Genomic DNA, 16,575 nt, shown 5'->3' with positions numbered 1-16,575 from the left:
ATGCCCAGTCCCCTGTTCTCCCTGCTTCCCACCAAATTTAATCAATACACAGCTGGCAGTGCTTTTGGGAAGAGAACTGGCTGAGACTTTCTGCCACTCCTTGCACCTACTCTCAGCCCCTTTCCCTTCTTATCTTGCATCGGACTCTGCTGTTCTGTGCTCTGGGACTTCTCCTCAAGGGACATCCCGGAATGCACAGCATGCCTAGAAAAGCCCCAAACTACAGCATGCCCTGAGCGTGTCTTATTAGAAAGACACTAGAAAAGTAGCTCAGAGGTGATGGCTGCCTGGAGCAGGCAGCTGGACAGCACTACCAGGCCAGCTGCCACTGCTGATAAACCTGCAGCGAGCATGGAAAAAGCCTGCTCACTAGATAGCAATCAAGGGGAAAGTGGGTGGAAGAAGGTCCTGAGGATCCCTCCCTATTAATGAGAGGCAAGGAGCTGTACCAGTCAGACAACAGTGTAAACACACTGACCCCAAATTCTTGAGGCAGAGCAGGATCCCTTTTGAAGCTCTCTCCTGGCAGAGCAGGAGAAGATCATGAAGTCCCACCCCTAACGTGGAGCAAACCTGCTGGACATATGTCCTGCGAGGCGGCTGGGCCACAGACACTCAATATGTCTGTGTATCAATATGATCAACATTTCCAACAGGAAATTATCAAAACAGTTCATTTTCACTTTATCATTGTTTACATTTATGAATACAATATAATTGTTGAAACTTTTTTATTATAACGTAACATAAAAGTCAAATTATAAAGCCAGACACACTGGTTACTTTCTGCAGACCTCAGAAAGCTGTGGAGCTCAAAATCTTGTTCCCTTCCACCACAGAAGTTGGTCCAAAAAGATATTACCTCCCCCACCTTGTCAAAGTTAAAATGAAACATTTAGACTTCATCAAAACGAAATGTTTCAATGAGGTTGGAACAAAATATTTTAGAATATTTCATTTTGTGAGTAATAATAATTCCAAGATTTTGACTTTTTGTCCAAATTTGGAAATCTTGGCTTTCCTGAGGGACTGAAATTCCATTTTTCAGCCTGCTCTAACGTCTTCAGCCTTACAAGTAGGATGACTTAGGCTGTTAATATTTTGTATGTGGACAACCGTAAGATGTATAACCACAATGTACAACTTGAAGAGAAGGGGTTGTGATTTCCATTGGTAATTGATGGAAAAATGGTGACAGACATATTGTCATTAAAATTTGAAAATATTTCATGCTTCACATTCATAACAAAATTCATAGACTTTCATTAAGCCTCATATTTATCTTTTTTTTTAAAAAAAAGGAAAATAAAAACAAAATAAGAGAAATGTTGCTTACAAAGGAGAAATCTTCAGCATTCTGACAGAGTAGCTTAGGGAAAATAGCTTGTCTCTGAAATCTTTCTTCCTCTTCAAAGATGTTCCCATACATGAAGCCATTCATCATAGTGGAGTGGGCATGGATGTCAATATAGAACTCCAGGCTAATTTTCTATTGAGGAGACAGACAAACAAGCAAACGTGAGATAGACGACAAAAACATTTTCAAGGAGAAGCCTGTGTTAACAGTAAGGCTGCCATCCTTGAAACCATATAGTGGTGGTAGGGTCTGCATATTCAGAGAGCTACGCTGGCCATATTGCTTTGATTTATGCAAACCTATCCATGCCTCTTTGGCTCTGCAAAACTGGGGTTGAAATCTCAAAAACAAATGTGCTCTTGTGGGATTGTCAGTATATCCTGATCCCCGTTGGGGTGGAAATATCTGAGTCTACTAACTCTCTAAACACTAAGAAGGACCCAAGGCAGAGAAAAGGCAGAGTGCCCTCAGTTCTGACCTTTCTTTTCTCTGCTCTTTGTAGCCCCCTGTGCTTCTCTTCATTGAACTCCCTGAATGGCTAGCAAGCTTCACTCTCCCTACCCAATTTGATTCCCCAGTGTTCTAGGTGTCAGCCTGACCATCTAATGACAATGCAGTCCACTGACCTCAAACTAAGGTCCTTGCATGGAAAAGTTTCCAGGATCTATTGGGAACCCTCAGAAGTGTCATGGTCAGCCCCTTAGGGAGGAGTTGCATTGGGTCACTCTCACGTGACACATCCTGATTTGTTTCTCTACTCTTAAATGCTCAGCTTTCCAGGTCCCAAGAGTGATATAAAAAGCCAGAACAAAATAGAACTCCACACGCAGTCACATCCAACCCTGCTGAGCCAGAGGAAGAGATCCTGCAATACAGGGACTTGGATGGTGAGAAGAATGGAGCATTACTAGAAGACTCCCTTGCTTTAAAATGGACCCTAGTAAAATCTCACAAGCAGCCAGAGTCTCACATTTAAGACCAAAATGTTTATAACACCGAGTAATTTAGTTACAATCAATACCGAGGGCCAAAATAACGATCTTACTCTTCAAGTGCATCTCTCATTGATATAAATGGGATATCAACAGCCAGTCACATAGAACACTGTTATAATGTATGTAGATTCCTCATCTCAACACAGCACTGGAGTTGTCCTACAGACATAGGTTACCTTAACAGTAAACTGCAGGCAAAAAAATTGCGGTGAATATATGTATATACCAATATTGTAATAAATCCACCCAGGTCTTCAACTTTTCACCCGTGCTGCACAACATGGGGCTACTAGGAACTTCATGGTGACAGCAGGGATAAAGTTCAGATCTTCCTGCTCCAAGGGTGCAGGCCCCCTTCCTGGAGCTAAGGGGAAAAAATTCTGTTTGCACTATAGGAACTGTAACACTCAGCTAAGTAGTCTTGCAACCATCCTGTACCAGGTCGTGGTACGTGAATACACCAGCCAGTATAGGACAAGGCATAAATATATGCAGTAAGTTTAGGCAGCATATAACGTATGCTAAGCTTGATAAGAATACATGCTGCTGCGAGCAGTATCTAGGAGGACACTGCATTACAAGACAGTCCAATGTAATACAAAAGCATTTCACGTGACACTAATGGCAGCTCTCCTAGATGCTCTCTAATGAGGGAAGAACATAATTTGGCATGTGATACTAATATGATTCAGATTTACTTTCCCTTGGCAGTAAACCAATGCACAACCCACAATGACTGTTTAGTTTAATTAAACAGCCAAGAGAGTAATATTGCATCTTATTAAGCCTCTCCTGTGTTAAGATGCTAGTTAATGCAATATCAATAGGTGACTATACTACATAGAAAAAGGAGTACTTGATTGCATTTGGCTCTAATATAATATAGTTAATTGTTTGCTACTGTCAAAACATTATACTGTGCTGTAGAGGACAAGCATAACAATAAAAAGCACACCAGCAATTCAGAGTTATACTATGGATAGGAAAGATTAGCATATATTGTATGAAATATCAAGCAGAATTTTCCTCTTTAGAAAAATCAGTTTTAAAGCATAAAGAAATTAACAATACTGGAGCATATTACTTTCCATATGATAATTTTCCCATCAGAAAGAAAATCTGATGCAATCGGATACTTCTCAGCATTTCATAATAAAATACTGTAGCACATTATAGTAGTAGATTTGTAATGAGTGAATTGACATCCAAGAGGATGTATGATCTAGATATCTAAGGTATTTCTAAGGCCCCTTCTACATTTGTATCTAAGTGTCATACAAATTTAAGATACATAAGGATCCATAACCTAAATGGTGTTACTTCCCTCCATTTCTCCATCCATGGGTGTGCATTAAAGTAAGAGTTAGTTGTAGAGATAGGATTGTGTTGTCATTTACATACACAGTTCTTGGAGGAAGACCCTCAAACATGCCTCATATTTGGATCTAAATTCAGTCAGCTTTGGGTTCTTCCGATAATTATCTTATCTATGGATATAGGATATCTGTCTACATGTATCTGAATGTTTGACATCCATGGAAGCAAAGGATTTTTTTTCAGTTGGTCTAGCAGGCTGTAACTAGGAGTAGTAAGTTAATATAACCAACATTTAGGCTGAATTCCTGCATAACCCAGGCCACTGAATTTCACACAGTACTTCCTGCATCAAGCCTATAACTTCTGGTTGACCTAAAGCATACAGTTCGAAAAACATCCAACCTTGATTTAAAAGACCTCAAGGGACAGGGAATCTACCATGACCCTAGGTAAATTGTTTCAGTGGTTAATTACCATCACTGTTAAAAATTAGCACCTTATTTCCTGTCTGAATGTGTCTAGTGTCAGTTTCAGTCATGGGATTTTGTTATGCCTTTGTTTTCTAGTTTAAAAAACCCTTCACATGGGGAAGGATTTCTGATTGTAGTTACTTTTCGACCATGTTCAAGTCACCTCCTTAAGCTTCTATCTGAGAAGTTGAATAGATTCTGAAGTTTCACACTGTAAGATGTATTTCATTTAATCCTGTACTGGAAGAGGCAACTGGAGTGTAAACTGGCAAGTGTCTTGAGATAGGCACCAGAGTCTAGGAAGAAGAGTGCTAATATTCCACAATTTAAGAGAAAGACCAAGAAAACCACATGTAATATAGTTGAAACAGCGGCTTAGAAGTCACTTCTAGGTTTTACCAAGTAAAGACCTCAGTTTCATTGTCGCAATAGTAAATTAATCCCTAGTGTATCTCTGAGGCAGTCAAGGAATTTACAGCAGAAACGAATTTAGCCTCTGTCTCTGGGTGCGGTGGAGTTGATACTCTCCTCTCATCTTTTCTTGATCTGAGTATAACCTGCTCTAAGCACCCATGAATCCTGAACCGCTGCCTAATATCACTTGCACCTTAAATAAGATGGTTGAAGGCACTCTGTTTTGTGACTTACACACACATTGCAATAAGAATACCAAACTGTTATAAGGCTTTTTAATCCACAGGTCTAAGTGTTTTACAACAGTGGTAAATAGCATCATCATGTTACAGAACTGGACCCTCAGGCACAGAGTTGAAATGACTTTCCCAAGTTTACACAGCAGGCCAGGGGTAGAACTAAGAACATATCCCAGCTCTCCTGAGGTCCAGTATAATACGCTAGCATAGTATTATTAGAGGGTATTCCTATCTCCTCCCAGACTCCTGGATAAAATAGAAGTCTTCTGAGAAACTAGAATTCTCTTGGGATTCTGAAATTCCTTTTTTTTTTTTAAATGATCAAGCCTGCTGCATTCATGTCACCACCTTCTAAGCAGAGTCATGTGCTTAATTAAAAATATTCAAATAATGCATTTGAAAAATATAATGAGATTCAGCACATAAATTATCTGATGGGCAAATAATTTAAAAATATTAATCCAATATCTTGAAATGTATCACACAAGTTATCTAGTGAATATTATTTAACCAGTTCTTCTTCTGATCATATCTTACCCTTGTCCCTCAAATCCATCTCCATCCCACACATCCCAGTCCAAATCTGCAGTACTACCCTATTCAGTGACATGTTACACATTGCTATAATAATTGCCATTTACAGGAACTACTCCCAGTGATGCATGAGCAGAATGATATTTCAGTGTTTCACATCTCTCTTCTTCTGAATCACGTTTATTATTATTTGATCAAAGGGAAACATCTTGCACATTCTCCATTACAGAGCAGATTCACTCACAGCATTGTTAATATAATACAAACATTCCCAGTAGAAAGATTCTCTTTGTTCACAGGCACAAAGGAGCTGGCCTGGACTTACAATGGACAATGGCAGCATAGATAATATATAATACCTAGTTCTGCCGTGAGTGCAGGGGTCTGGACAAGATGATGTCTCGAGGTCCCTTCCAGGCCTTTGATTCTATGTTTCTATAGTTACTGTGCTGTTATACTCCAGTTCTCCACATCATTTGCTATGTCCCAAACTGTGGAGGGCCAGTTTGGAGTTTTGTCTTCCAACTGAATTAAGTTGTGTTCCTGTAAGTGGGTGGACTCACTGCTGTGGCACCTCCTGCTGGTACCTTCTGGGAATTAGCTCTCTTCCAGGCTGGAGTGCCCTCTGCAGGCTGGTGTCCTGCTCGCCGCTGGGCCCCGTGCCTCTCACAGACCCCGATGCCCCTTTCTGTGGGTTGCTGCCCCCCTGGGAAAACCCCCCTCACTCTCAGGTTAACCCCATCTCACCTCAGTCTGGGCTACTGCCAGTCACCATGTAGCCCCACTCCCCGGGGGCAGACTGCAGTATAAGCCACTCATCACAGGCAAGCGGGTTCAGACCTGCTGCATTCCTCTACCACCCAGTACCTTTTTAGGCCTTAAACCAGGCCTCGGAGCCTGGGGAGTTGCCAGCCAGGAGCTCCCTTGCTCCCTCTGGCTTTCCCCAGCCCTGCTTCACTCCTAGTACCCTTTCTGCTAGGCAGCCAGACCCTGCTCCCTCTCAGACTGGAGATAGCCTCCGAACTCCTGGCTGTCCTGACCTTTACAGGGCCAGCTGGGTCTGGTTGAGGCGTGTCCTCCAGCTGAGGCTGCCTCCCAATCAGTCCAGCTTTTCTCTCAGCCCTCTCCCAAGGGTGGCTTTAACCCTATCAGGGCTGGAGCAGGTAACCACTCCCTTACAGTTCCCTAACTATAATGACCTATATATATATATATATATCCCAAAGCACTTTAAATACAGGAATTGTTTAGAGATGGGTAGAATTTTTCAGATAAAATTTTTTTCTCCAAAAAACGCAGATTCGGGTCAACAGAAACATTTTGTGAATTCACATCAATTTTGCCAAATTGTTTCAATTAAAAAACAAACAGTGAAACATGTCATTTCAACATTTCCTAAATGAAACCTTTTGATTTTTTTATTCAAACCAACTGTCTGTTTAAAAATTTGCATCAAATTTATTATAAAAACCATTAACAGAACTCCAGATCTAAACAAAACATTTAGTTTCGGGTTGACCAAAATGTATAATTCAGTCTCAAACCCTTTTCCCCTCCCTCCAACATTTTGGTTCACCAAAAAATTTCCATTTGGGGTTGCCCAAAAACAATTTGTTTTAAATCATCCAGCAAGCTGAAAAATCAGTTATTGCGCAGTTCTAATGGTTTCTTCCCTTCCTGACACACGGTAACTTCTCAGGTGAAATGCTGTCAGAAAAAAACTATATACTTTTAAGATGGGAGGTGAAGAATACAGAATCAATCTGAAACTTCAGCTAAAATTTGCTTAGAGATTTAGAGGTAATTACTAGCATTTGGCTAGGACTCTGGAGCTAACACTGACCATCTTGCCAAGAGTGCTAGAAGATGTTTAGTGGTCATGAATGGTCAGGACTTCTGAAAGATGACTGGAACGCTGGTCTTTTGAAGTTATTTTTTGGGGAGAAGATCCCTGTGAGAAATTAAAACCAATTCAAGGTGGATTGTACGATCTGTGGGTCATCTGTACAGCACTTGGCTCAATGGGGCCCAACCTGCTTGTGGTTTTTAGACTGTGTCCAATATAAATGTTTAATAATAATAGGAGAAGGAGAAAAAAGGTGAATATGGCCCAAGTCCTTACATTTGCCTCAAATGCTATGTAGAAAATAATGAATGGCCAAACTTTCCTGGCTGCCATCAGCTGCCATTTGAGAGAGTTACAAATTACATTCTGCTATACGATATTCAACTCCTCACTTTCTTCTTTGCAGGTAGAATGCAAAATGATTCAGATTCCTTATAAAAATCATCTAGCAATTTAATTCCCTCAAGTGTCTTTTCTTGGTGCTGACAATAAGTGGCAGAGATTTTCTCTCTCACTTGCTCTCTCTCTTTTTTTTTTTTTTTTTTTTTTTTGAAGTAAAGCTTTAATTACCTAGGAGAAGGGCTGACTCGGCTTAAAGAGCTAGAGAAAACAAAGAGACTTCACTCTGCATCAAACCAGGAATCCTTTGGAAATAGTTAGAATCACGTGGAGGGAACAACTCTCTATCCCCAATACAAAATTTAGTGTTTTCTTCCTTTAAAAGAACAGGCTTCACCTTTTCTTGCTCCTGACTGCAGGGTAAATGAGTGAGTAAGTGGTTCTTTGCTCTAGACTTCGTTTGAACCCCTGCTAACTTGACCCATGCTGTAGACAGATATCCTGGGTCAGCTTAAAGTTTCTGGCAGATATATATGAAATAGAAAGAGAAGGCTGTCGTAGGAAGAGCGCTGAAACGTAAGCCCTTGTATTAGAGGCCTGATATGAGGCAGGACCTGCTCACAGAATTTGGCAAGAACAGGGCTAATATTGCAGAAATACACATTTCTAAGAAGTGCTAGTCACAGAGTGTCATAAACAGATAGCTAAGGGTTAATGTCTCTTTCACCTATAAAAGGGTTAGCAAACAGTAACCTGAAACACCTGACCAGAGGACCAATCAGGAAACAAGACTTTTTCAAATCTGGGTGGAGGGAAGTTTTGGGTGTGAGTTCTTTGTTCTTTGTCTTGGGTCTGTGCCCTCTCGGCTCTGAGAGTGATCGTTCTATCTCCAGGCTTTCTAATCTTCTGTTTCCAAGTTGTAAGTACAAGGATAGTAAGACAATAGGTTTATATTGTTTTTTTGCATTTACATGTGTGTAGTTGCTGGAATGTGTTAAATTGCATTCTTTTGGAATAAGGCTGTTTATTCATTTTTTTCCTTTAAGCAATTGACCCTTTATATTGTCACCTTGATACAGAGACTATTTTTAATGTCCTTTTTCATTCTTTTTATATAAAGCTTTCTTTTTAAGACCTGTTGGAGTTTTTCTTTAGTGGGGACTCCAGGGAATTGAATCTGCAGCTCACCAGGGAATTGGTGGGAGGAAGAAGTCAGGGGGAAAATCTCTTTGTGTTAGATTTACTAAGCCTGACTTTGCATACCCTCTGGGTGAGGGGGAAGAGAGATTAGCTCTCTCTCGGTACTTGTGTTTCCAGGACTGGAAACAGGTAGGGTAGAATCCCTTTGTTTAGATTCACGGAGCTTGCTTCTGTATATCTCTCCAGGAACCCAGGGAGGGAACACCTGGAGGGGAGGAGGGGGAAGGGAAATGGTGTATTCCCCTTTGTTGTGAGACTCAAGGAATCTGAGTCTTGGGGTCCCCCAGGGAAGGTTTTGGGGAGACCACAGTGAGCTAGGCACTGTATAATTCCTGGCTGGTGGCAGCAATTACCAGGTCCAAGCTGGTAACTAAGCTTGGAGGTTTTCATGCTAACACCCATATTTTGGACGCTAAGGTCCAGATCTGGGAAGAAATGTTATGACACAGAGCTTTCATGCAAATGCATCCCGATATCAAATGGTACCAGAACATCCCGATATCAAGAATGGTACAAAAACATTCCCCAAGAATAACAGGAACACACTGACCCCTCCTAAAAGATAAGGTCAGGATAATAGTACATAATAGACATGTATTAATTGGACCAACATATACAAGGTGATGAGTGATAGCTAGCCACATCAGGGGGCAGCAACTAACTATGTCAAAGGGGTAGTAATAACTGGTTTGTATCAGGTTATAAAGATGTATCTCAGAGGGAGAAATGGAAAATCCTGCCGTTCACTGAGCTGGTCCATTATTACAGGCATACATGTATTAGTGGTCCGGTAGAGTCTGCGGGATACTAGTACTGTGCTTCATAGACAATAAACCTGGCTGGGTGCCTTCATCCCTTAACAGATCTTGTGGTCATTGGGTGGTTCACCCGAGGTCTGCCATGCCAGCTGTCTGCACAGGACTCAGGCGGGGCACGCACGTGCACAAACGCACACACACACACACACACACACACCTATCAACATCTAACCACAGGGGGGAGAGCCAAAAGAAGCCAGAGATACAGAATAAAAGCATGTGTCCATTGTCAAAGTACCAAACAGTCAAAGTAACAAAGAAGCTAGAATTTGGTGAATGTTGCTATTGAAAAGACATTGGGAAAATAGATTCTTGCTTTTTTACATTTTTTTTCATTAGTTGAATGCCTTTGGAAGGTCAGTAATTAAAGAACCAAAAGAAAAATGCTATTAGTAGCTCATGCTGATATGACCAAAGCTAGAGTCTGAACAGTGCAATTATGATTCTTAAGGAAACAGATTTTTTTTTAAAAAAAATCAATAAAAGCTATAATAAAAGGATAAATGTGCAGTGAGCCCAGAACATTGGCCACTAGAGAGGCAAGTGATGCAGGGAAAAGCCAAGCCTGTCCACCAGCTGTCACTTCAATATGGATTTTATTAATTCTCTGGTATAGCAATTCATTTAGAAGTAGTGTCAAAGAGCTTCCTTCTCCCACACAGATCACATGCTGGGGAGTGGGAGGGGAGAGAGGGAGAGAGATACCTCCTGTCACGAATCATACAGGGGTTAAAACCACAGCATATCATTAGCAATGGACAAAGTAAAAAAAGATCCCCAACCAGCTCCGCCACTGGTGTAAATTGTCACATATCCATTTATTTCAAGCAATGGACAGAGCAATTTCACTGAAGTCAATGCAGCTAAGACAATTTACATTAGCTGGGGATCTGGCCCTCCAAGCTTCAGAAGAGTTAGAGAAACTCCCACCGGATTAGGTCCTATGCAAAGCACCTCCTTTAGCCTAGAAACCCCACAATACAAAATTCACAAGACCTCCAGAACTTCCAGCTGTCTCTGGACTCCAGAGAGAGAACACAGAGAGAGAATAGTCTATTTTCTTTTACACTGGTACCAGCAGGAGCCAGAATGTGCAGATGCAACATAGAAATTAAACAACAAAAATAAGGAAGTTAGCCACATATTTTCAAACCTCTAGTGAGATGTCTGGGTTCAGGCCCCACAACTAGGTGAAGCATCAGAGGGGTAGCCGTGTTAGTCTGGATCTGTAAAAAGCAACAAAGAGTCCGGTGGCACCTTATAGACTAACAGACGTATTGGAGCATAAGCTTTTGTGGGTGAATACTTCTGATTCAGTGGGTATTCACCCATGAGAGCTCATGCTCCAATACATCTGTTAGTCTAGAAAGTTCCACTTTTACTAGGTGAAGGTTGAGATTGTTTTGAGGGAAGGGACAGCTCAGTGGTTTGAGCATTAGCTTATTAAACCCAGGGTTGTGAGTTCAATCCTTGAGGGGGCCAATTAGGGATCTGGGGCAAAAATCTGTCTGGGGATTAGTCCCCCTTTAAGCAGGGGGTTGGACTAGATGACCGTCTAACCCTAATATTCTATACTAATTACTCCACTCATCTCTACACCTCCCAGTGTGTGTCATACAAATGACAGGATGGACAAAACCTATTTTAAAAAAAAGTATGGCTGATTGCCACAAGGAATATTTTTCATTGCATAGAGCTATGCCCTTTGGAGGTACAGAAGTCTAGAGCCAGGGCTTTGTAAGCCATATCTAAGGCCCTTCATTTTCAGTTTTTGCGGATCTTTACTGAGAAGTTTTCAGGTTTTACAAAAGCTATTATTCAATTTTGATTGATTTTCATTCAAATTTTGCACCATTCAAGAACCAATTATGTTAAGAAAATCCAAACATTAAGTAGGTTTGCTTATGTTAATAAACAATTAGTCTAGGTGTATACCTGAGGCTATTTGTTAAAGGAAATTTAGTGAAAGATATACACACACATACAACCAGGCATATGTGTACGTACTATTAATGCATAGTTCATGAAATAAACCACAGCATTAAACTGCTTTCACTTTTAATATTCATTATTTTTCTCTAGTTGTTGCTTTTTTCTGTCATCTCGTTACCCAATATTAACCCTGATATTTGTCCAGAAAACTGGGAAGTTTTCACTCATTTTAAGGGGCAATTTTAAACAAAATAAACTCTGAAAATGAAGGGCCTTATTAGAGACAGATCCTCCCATTTCACTCACATGGACAACCTCCTCCCATTTGCAACCATATGCACCACCTCTTCCATCTTCTCCTATTCATCATTTCGCGAGTCACTTTCTCCCCTTCATAGTCATGCAACATCCCACTGGCAACTACAGCAATTATTCATTTTTGTCTGTTTATTGGTGGCTCACGTTTCTTCCCCTTCTTCTGGAAACAAGGGGAGGAACGCAGCCAATATGCCCACACTAGGGGCCACTGGTACACAGGAGGAGAGGGCATCTAGGCTGGTTCCTGCTCTTTGATACCAAGTACCTTGATAAGTATTTGGGGTCACCTTTTCAATGAGGTGTCTGGACAACCGCAGAAGAAGCTCTCAATGTCGAAGTGGTGATGACACCAGATGTGACCTGCCTGCTCTTTATGAAAAAAATGCAAGAGCTCTTCAGAACACATGGACCACAACCTGACAACCATCATCTGTTGTGGATGGGATACCCCACCAACTTAGCTGGTTGCCATGTAAAAGTCAAGACTTTTCTGTTCTAAGTATAAGGAGATACTGCAATGTATCAAGTATCCCTGCTTGGTGAGTGTTGGCACTGAGTGTTGTCCACTATAATATGGCTGATATTGACACGAATCTAATAAAGCCTGTGATGCAGCATGGCCAGAGGGCAGCAGGAGAGGGTTAGAAGGGAGCCTTATTCCCTGTAAGGGGAAGAAAGTTTGCTATAGATTAATTAGAGCACCTGAAGCCAGTCACATGATAAAAACCCCTGCTTCAATCAGACAGTGTGGGAGTTAGAGCAGAGAGGAATTGGTGTTGGAGCAGAGAACAGTTTGAAGGGAAGCAGAAGATAGTTTGGAAAAGTGCTGTGGTGAACTAAGAAATCCAAGACCCTAGGTAAAGGGACACCTGGCTTGTACAGAGGGAGGGCAGGAAGCCCCCCACAATCTGAAGGGCAGGAGAGGGAAGTAACCCAGGGGAAGGAAGTGTCAGTTCAAGTGGTTTACCACTATCCTCAGGGCCCCTGGGCTGGGACTTGGAGTAGAGGGCGGACCCAGGTCCCTCCCTCTCCACTCCCCTCCTCTAGGACACTAGTGGGGCAGTTAACATTCCACCAAGAAATGGTGCCCTGAACCCCGCCCCCAAAGAAGAGAAAGTGCGATACCCATCAAAATAGTGCTCACAATTTGCTACATGTAGTGTCAGGGGTGGGATTTGCGCGCTGGGGACTTAAACCAAGGTTAGACAAAACCCTCCCGTCCTTAAGATGGACGACGTAGTCAAGGCCCTAATACAAGCCATCGTGGCCCAGCAGGAGGCTACGCGGGTCCAAGCAACTGCCCAACAGAAGGCAACTCGGATGCAGCAGGAAACTAATCATTTGTTGATGAGTCAGGCTGCCCAGGACCGAGCCCTGGTGAAAGACCTGGTGTACCCTTATGGAACTGAACCGCAACTGTGAAGGGACCCAGACCATACGGGCCAGCCATTGCCTACAGAAAATGACACGGGAGGATGATGTGTATGCATACCTCCTGGCTTTCGAAAGAGCAGCCCTGCAGGAGGCTGTCCCCGAGATCAGTGGTCTAATATCCTCGCCCCATTCCTTTGTGGGGAGGCCCAGAAGGTCTACTACGATATGGCCACAGAGACCACAGCAGATTACCCCCAGCTGAAGGCAGTGATCCTGGCCAGATCTGGAGTAACGATGGCATTGTGAGCCCAGAGGTTCCATAAGTGGCAGTATACGAAGGACAAGACACCCCAATCACAATTGTTTGACCTGATCCACCTGACCCGGAAATGGCTGTTCCCTGAGGCCCTCAGCTCTGAGAAGATGATGGAGCTCCTGGTACTGGACTGGTATATGAGGGGGCTACCACCAGGCCTCCGGGCCTGGGTTGGCCAGAATGACCCCTCCACCTATGATGAGTTGGTCTCCCTTGTGGAAAGACGGCTGGCTGCCCGTGAACTGTTCCAGACTCCAGGTGGGGAGACATGACAAACCAGGAAGCCAACCCCAAACCCACGGCCCCGGACTGTTGAGAACTACAGGAGACCGTAACAGGGAGGAAAGACACTGAGGAATGGCCCTAAGCCAAGAAGGGACCTGGAGGTTTGGGAAGAGAGGTGGGGGGCCAGCCAAATAGCCCCAGGCAGAGGGTGACAAGTGGAATAAGGGGGCGGTGTTATGAGTGTGGGGAATTGGGGCACATAGCAGCCCAATGCCCAACAGGGAAGAACCTATGCAGTGTAATCTGGGGGATTACGGGGAACAATGTCGCCTAACCAGCCTGGTAGGGATCACAATGACCTCACATGGGTATACAAGATCAGTAAAAATGAATGGTATTAAGACCACAGCATTAATAGATTCTGGGAGTGCTGTCACGCTGGTCTCAGGGAAGTTGGTGGGGTGAGACCAACAAACCCGGGCCAAAAAACACAGGGGTAACATGCATTCATGGCACCGTGAATTTCTACCCCACAATACCAGTACGGATTGAGATCCAGGGGAATACTACCAGAGTGACTGCAGGGGTGGTCCCCAAGCTCCCCTATCCTGTCTTAATTGGTAGGGAGTTCCCTGGGTTTGAGAGCTTACTTACCCCAACAGAGCCAGGGAAGGGTAGTAACCCCCAGGCTGAGATGGAGGCACTTACAGATAATCTTACCCCAATGTTTGCCAAATTTGCTCCAGAGTTATTCTCATCCCTTGGGAAACCCCGAAAGTCTAGGCGGGAAAGGAGGGCATATAAAAGATTAGGGACTAGGATTCTAGCTGAGAACCAAAAAGCTTCCCTTGCGGGTAGGCGAACCCGTTCAGGAGGCCAGGAGATAACTCAAGCCATAGAGGACTCAGAGGCGGTACCTAGCCCAAGTAGGAGAAACCCAGGGGGAAGAATAGAATTAGGCCCCCTAGAAGTAGGTCAGATCGGTACCGTACGTGAGAATTTCGGGCAGGACCAGGCCAATGATCCTCTATATGCGAATGTGAGGGAGGAGGCAGTGGAAGTAAATGGCGTATCTGTGGAAGGAAAGATCAAAGGCCCAAGGCCATATTATGTGCTCAAACGCGATCTCTTGTACAGGATAGATCAAATACGAAGGGAAGAAGTAGAGCAACTCTTAGTCCCACGGAAACACATAAGGGCAGTACTAGAGTTAGCTCACAGTCATCTATTTGGGGGACATCTAGGAGTAGACAAGACACTGGATAGAGTCCTAAGAAGGTTTTATTGTCCAGGGATATGCGCAGAAGTCCAGCGCTATTGTGCCTCTTGCCCTGAATGCCAGTTGCATAGCCCCCGACCTTTCTTGCGGGCCCCATTAGTACCTTTGCCTATTATTGAAGTCCCTTTCGAGAGGATAGCCATGGACATAGTGGGCCCACTGGAAAGATCGGCACAGGGCCACCGAAACGTACTAGTCATTCTTGACTACGCCACACGATATCCAGAAGCCATTCCTTTAAGAAACCCCACATCCAAGGCAATAGCAAAAGAACGACTGCAGGTTTTTGCCACAGTGGGCATCCCTAAGGAGATCCTGACAGACCAAGGAACCCCTTTCATGTCAAAATTAATGAAAGACTTATGTGCCCTACTCCACATCCAGGCCACACGGACCTCAGTCTACCATCCACAAACAGATGGACTGGTGGAGCGGTTTAATCGTACCCTTAAAAGTATGATCTGGAAGGTGGTAGCCAGGATGGAAAAGACTGGGATACCTTTCTACCGAATCTAATGTTTGCTATACGGGAAGTCCCCCACGCATCCACTGGTTTCTCTCCCTTTGAACTACTATACAGACGCCACCCACGTGGGATATTAGATATCGCCAAGGAAGATTGGGAAGAACAACCCAACCCAGGAAAGAATGTCATTGAGCATGTGACACAGATGAGAGAGCGAATAACTCAAGTAAACCCTATAGTGCGAGAACATTTGGAAAAAGCACAAGAGGCCCAGCAGACATATTACAACCACCGGGCGAAAGTACAGAGATTTCAGCCGGGGGAATGGGTGATGGTGCTAGTGCTGACTGCAGAAAGCAAACTCCTAGCCAGCTGGCATGGACCATATGAGATAGTGGAAGCCATTGGGGAGGTGGATTATAAAGTCAGACAACCAGACCACCGAAAGCCAGAGCAAATCTACCACATCAACTTACTGAAGCTCTGGCATGACCAAGAGACGTGCCTGGTCATTTGAGGAGCTCCACCCCAGACAGATGACCCACAGGGGCAGGTAAAGATATCTCCTGAATTAACCCCAGAACAACGAACAGAGGTCATTGATATGATCCAACGGAACCAGGATGTGTTCTGTACACAACTAGACCGTACGACACTGGTCCAACATCATATTGTCACCAGCCCTGGAGTAAGGGTGACGATAAGACCATACCGAATACCGGAAGCTAAAAGGGAATGAATTAGGACGGAAGTGAAGATGATGCTGGAACTTGGGGTTATTGAAGAATCCCACAGTCAGTGGTCCAGCCCTATCGTCCTAGTCCCCAAGCCTGATGGCACTCTGAGGTTTTGCAATGACTTCCGGAAATTGAATGAAGTATCCCAATTCGATGCCTATCCAATACCACGTGTTGACGAGCTAGTTGATCAGTTAGGGAAGGCCCAATACCTAACCACTCTGGATCTGACCAAAGGACATTGGCAAATTCCCCTGGCCGAGAATGCCAAGGAAAAGACTGCCTTCTCTACACCCGATGGCCTGTTTCAATACACTGTCCTCCCTTTCGGACTCCATGGGGCCCCTGCAACATTCCAATGACTTATGGATAAGTTACTGCGACCCTATGCCAAGTATG

General features: G+C 43.5%; 1 protein-coding gene across 2 annotated transcripts in view; it reads right to left on the bottom strand.

Annotated features, from left to right (window-relative positions):
* Window positions 1-16,575, bottom strand: part of AGBL4 (AGBL carboxypeptidase 4) — a 1,420,515-nt gene that overhangs the window by 146,048 nt on the left and 1,257,892 nt on the right. For both annotated transcript variants that reach the window (XM_050961715.1, XM_050961716.1), the window contains one exon: window positions 1,337-1,489. In XM_050961715.1, the coding sequence (XP_050817672.1) occupies window positions 1,337-1,489 (153 nt within the window). The remainder of the gene's footprint in view (window positions 1-1,336; window positions 1,490-16,575) is intronic.

The sequence above is a fragment of the Gopherus flavomarginatus genome, chromosome 7 (genome assembly GCF_025201925.1).
Source record: "Gopherus flavomarginatus isolate rGopFla2 chromosome 7, rGopFla2.mat.asm, whole genome shotgun sequence".
In the NCBI taxonomy this organism is placed as follows: domain Eukaryota; kingdom Metazoa; phylum Chordata; order Testudines; family Testudinidae; genus Gopherus; species Gopherus flavomarginatus.
Note: the sequence above shows the minus strand (reverse complement) of the source record. Positions and strands in the feature narration are given on the sequence as shown.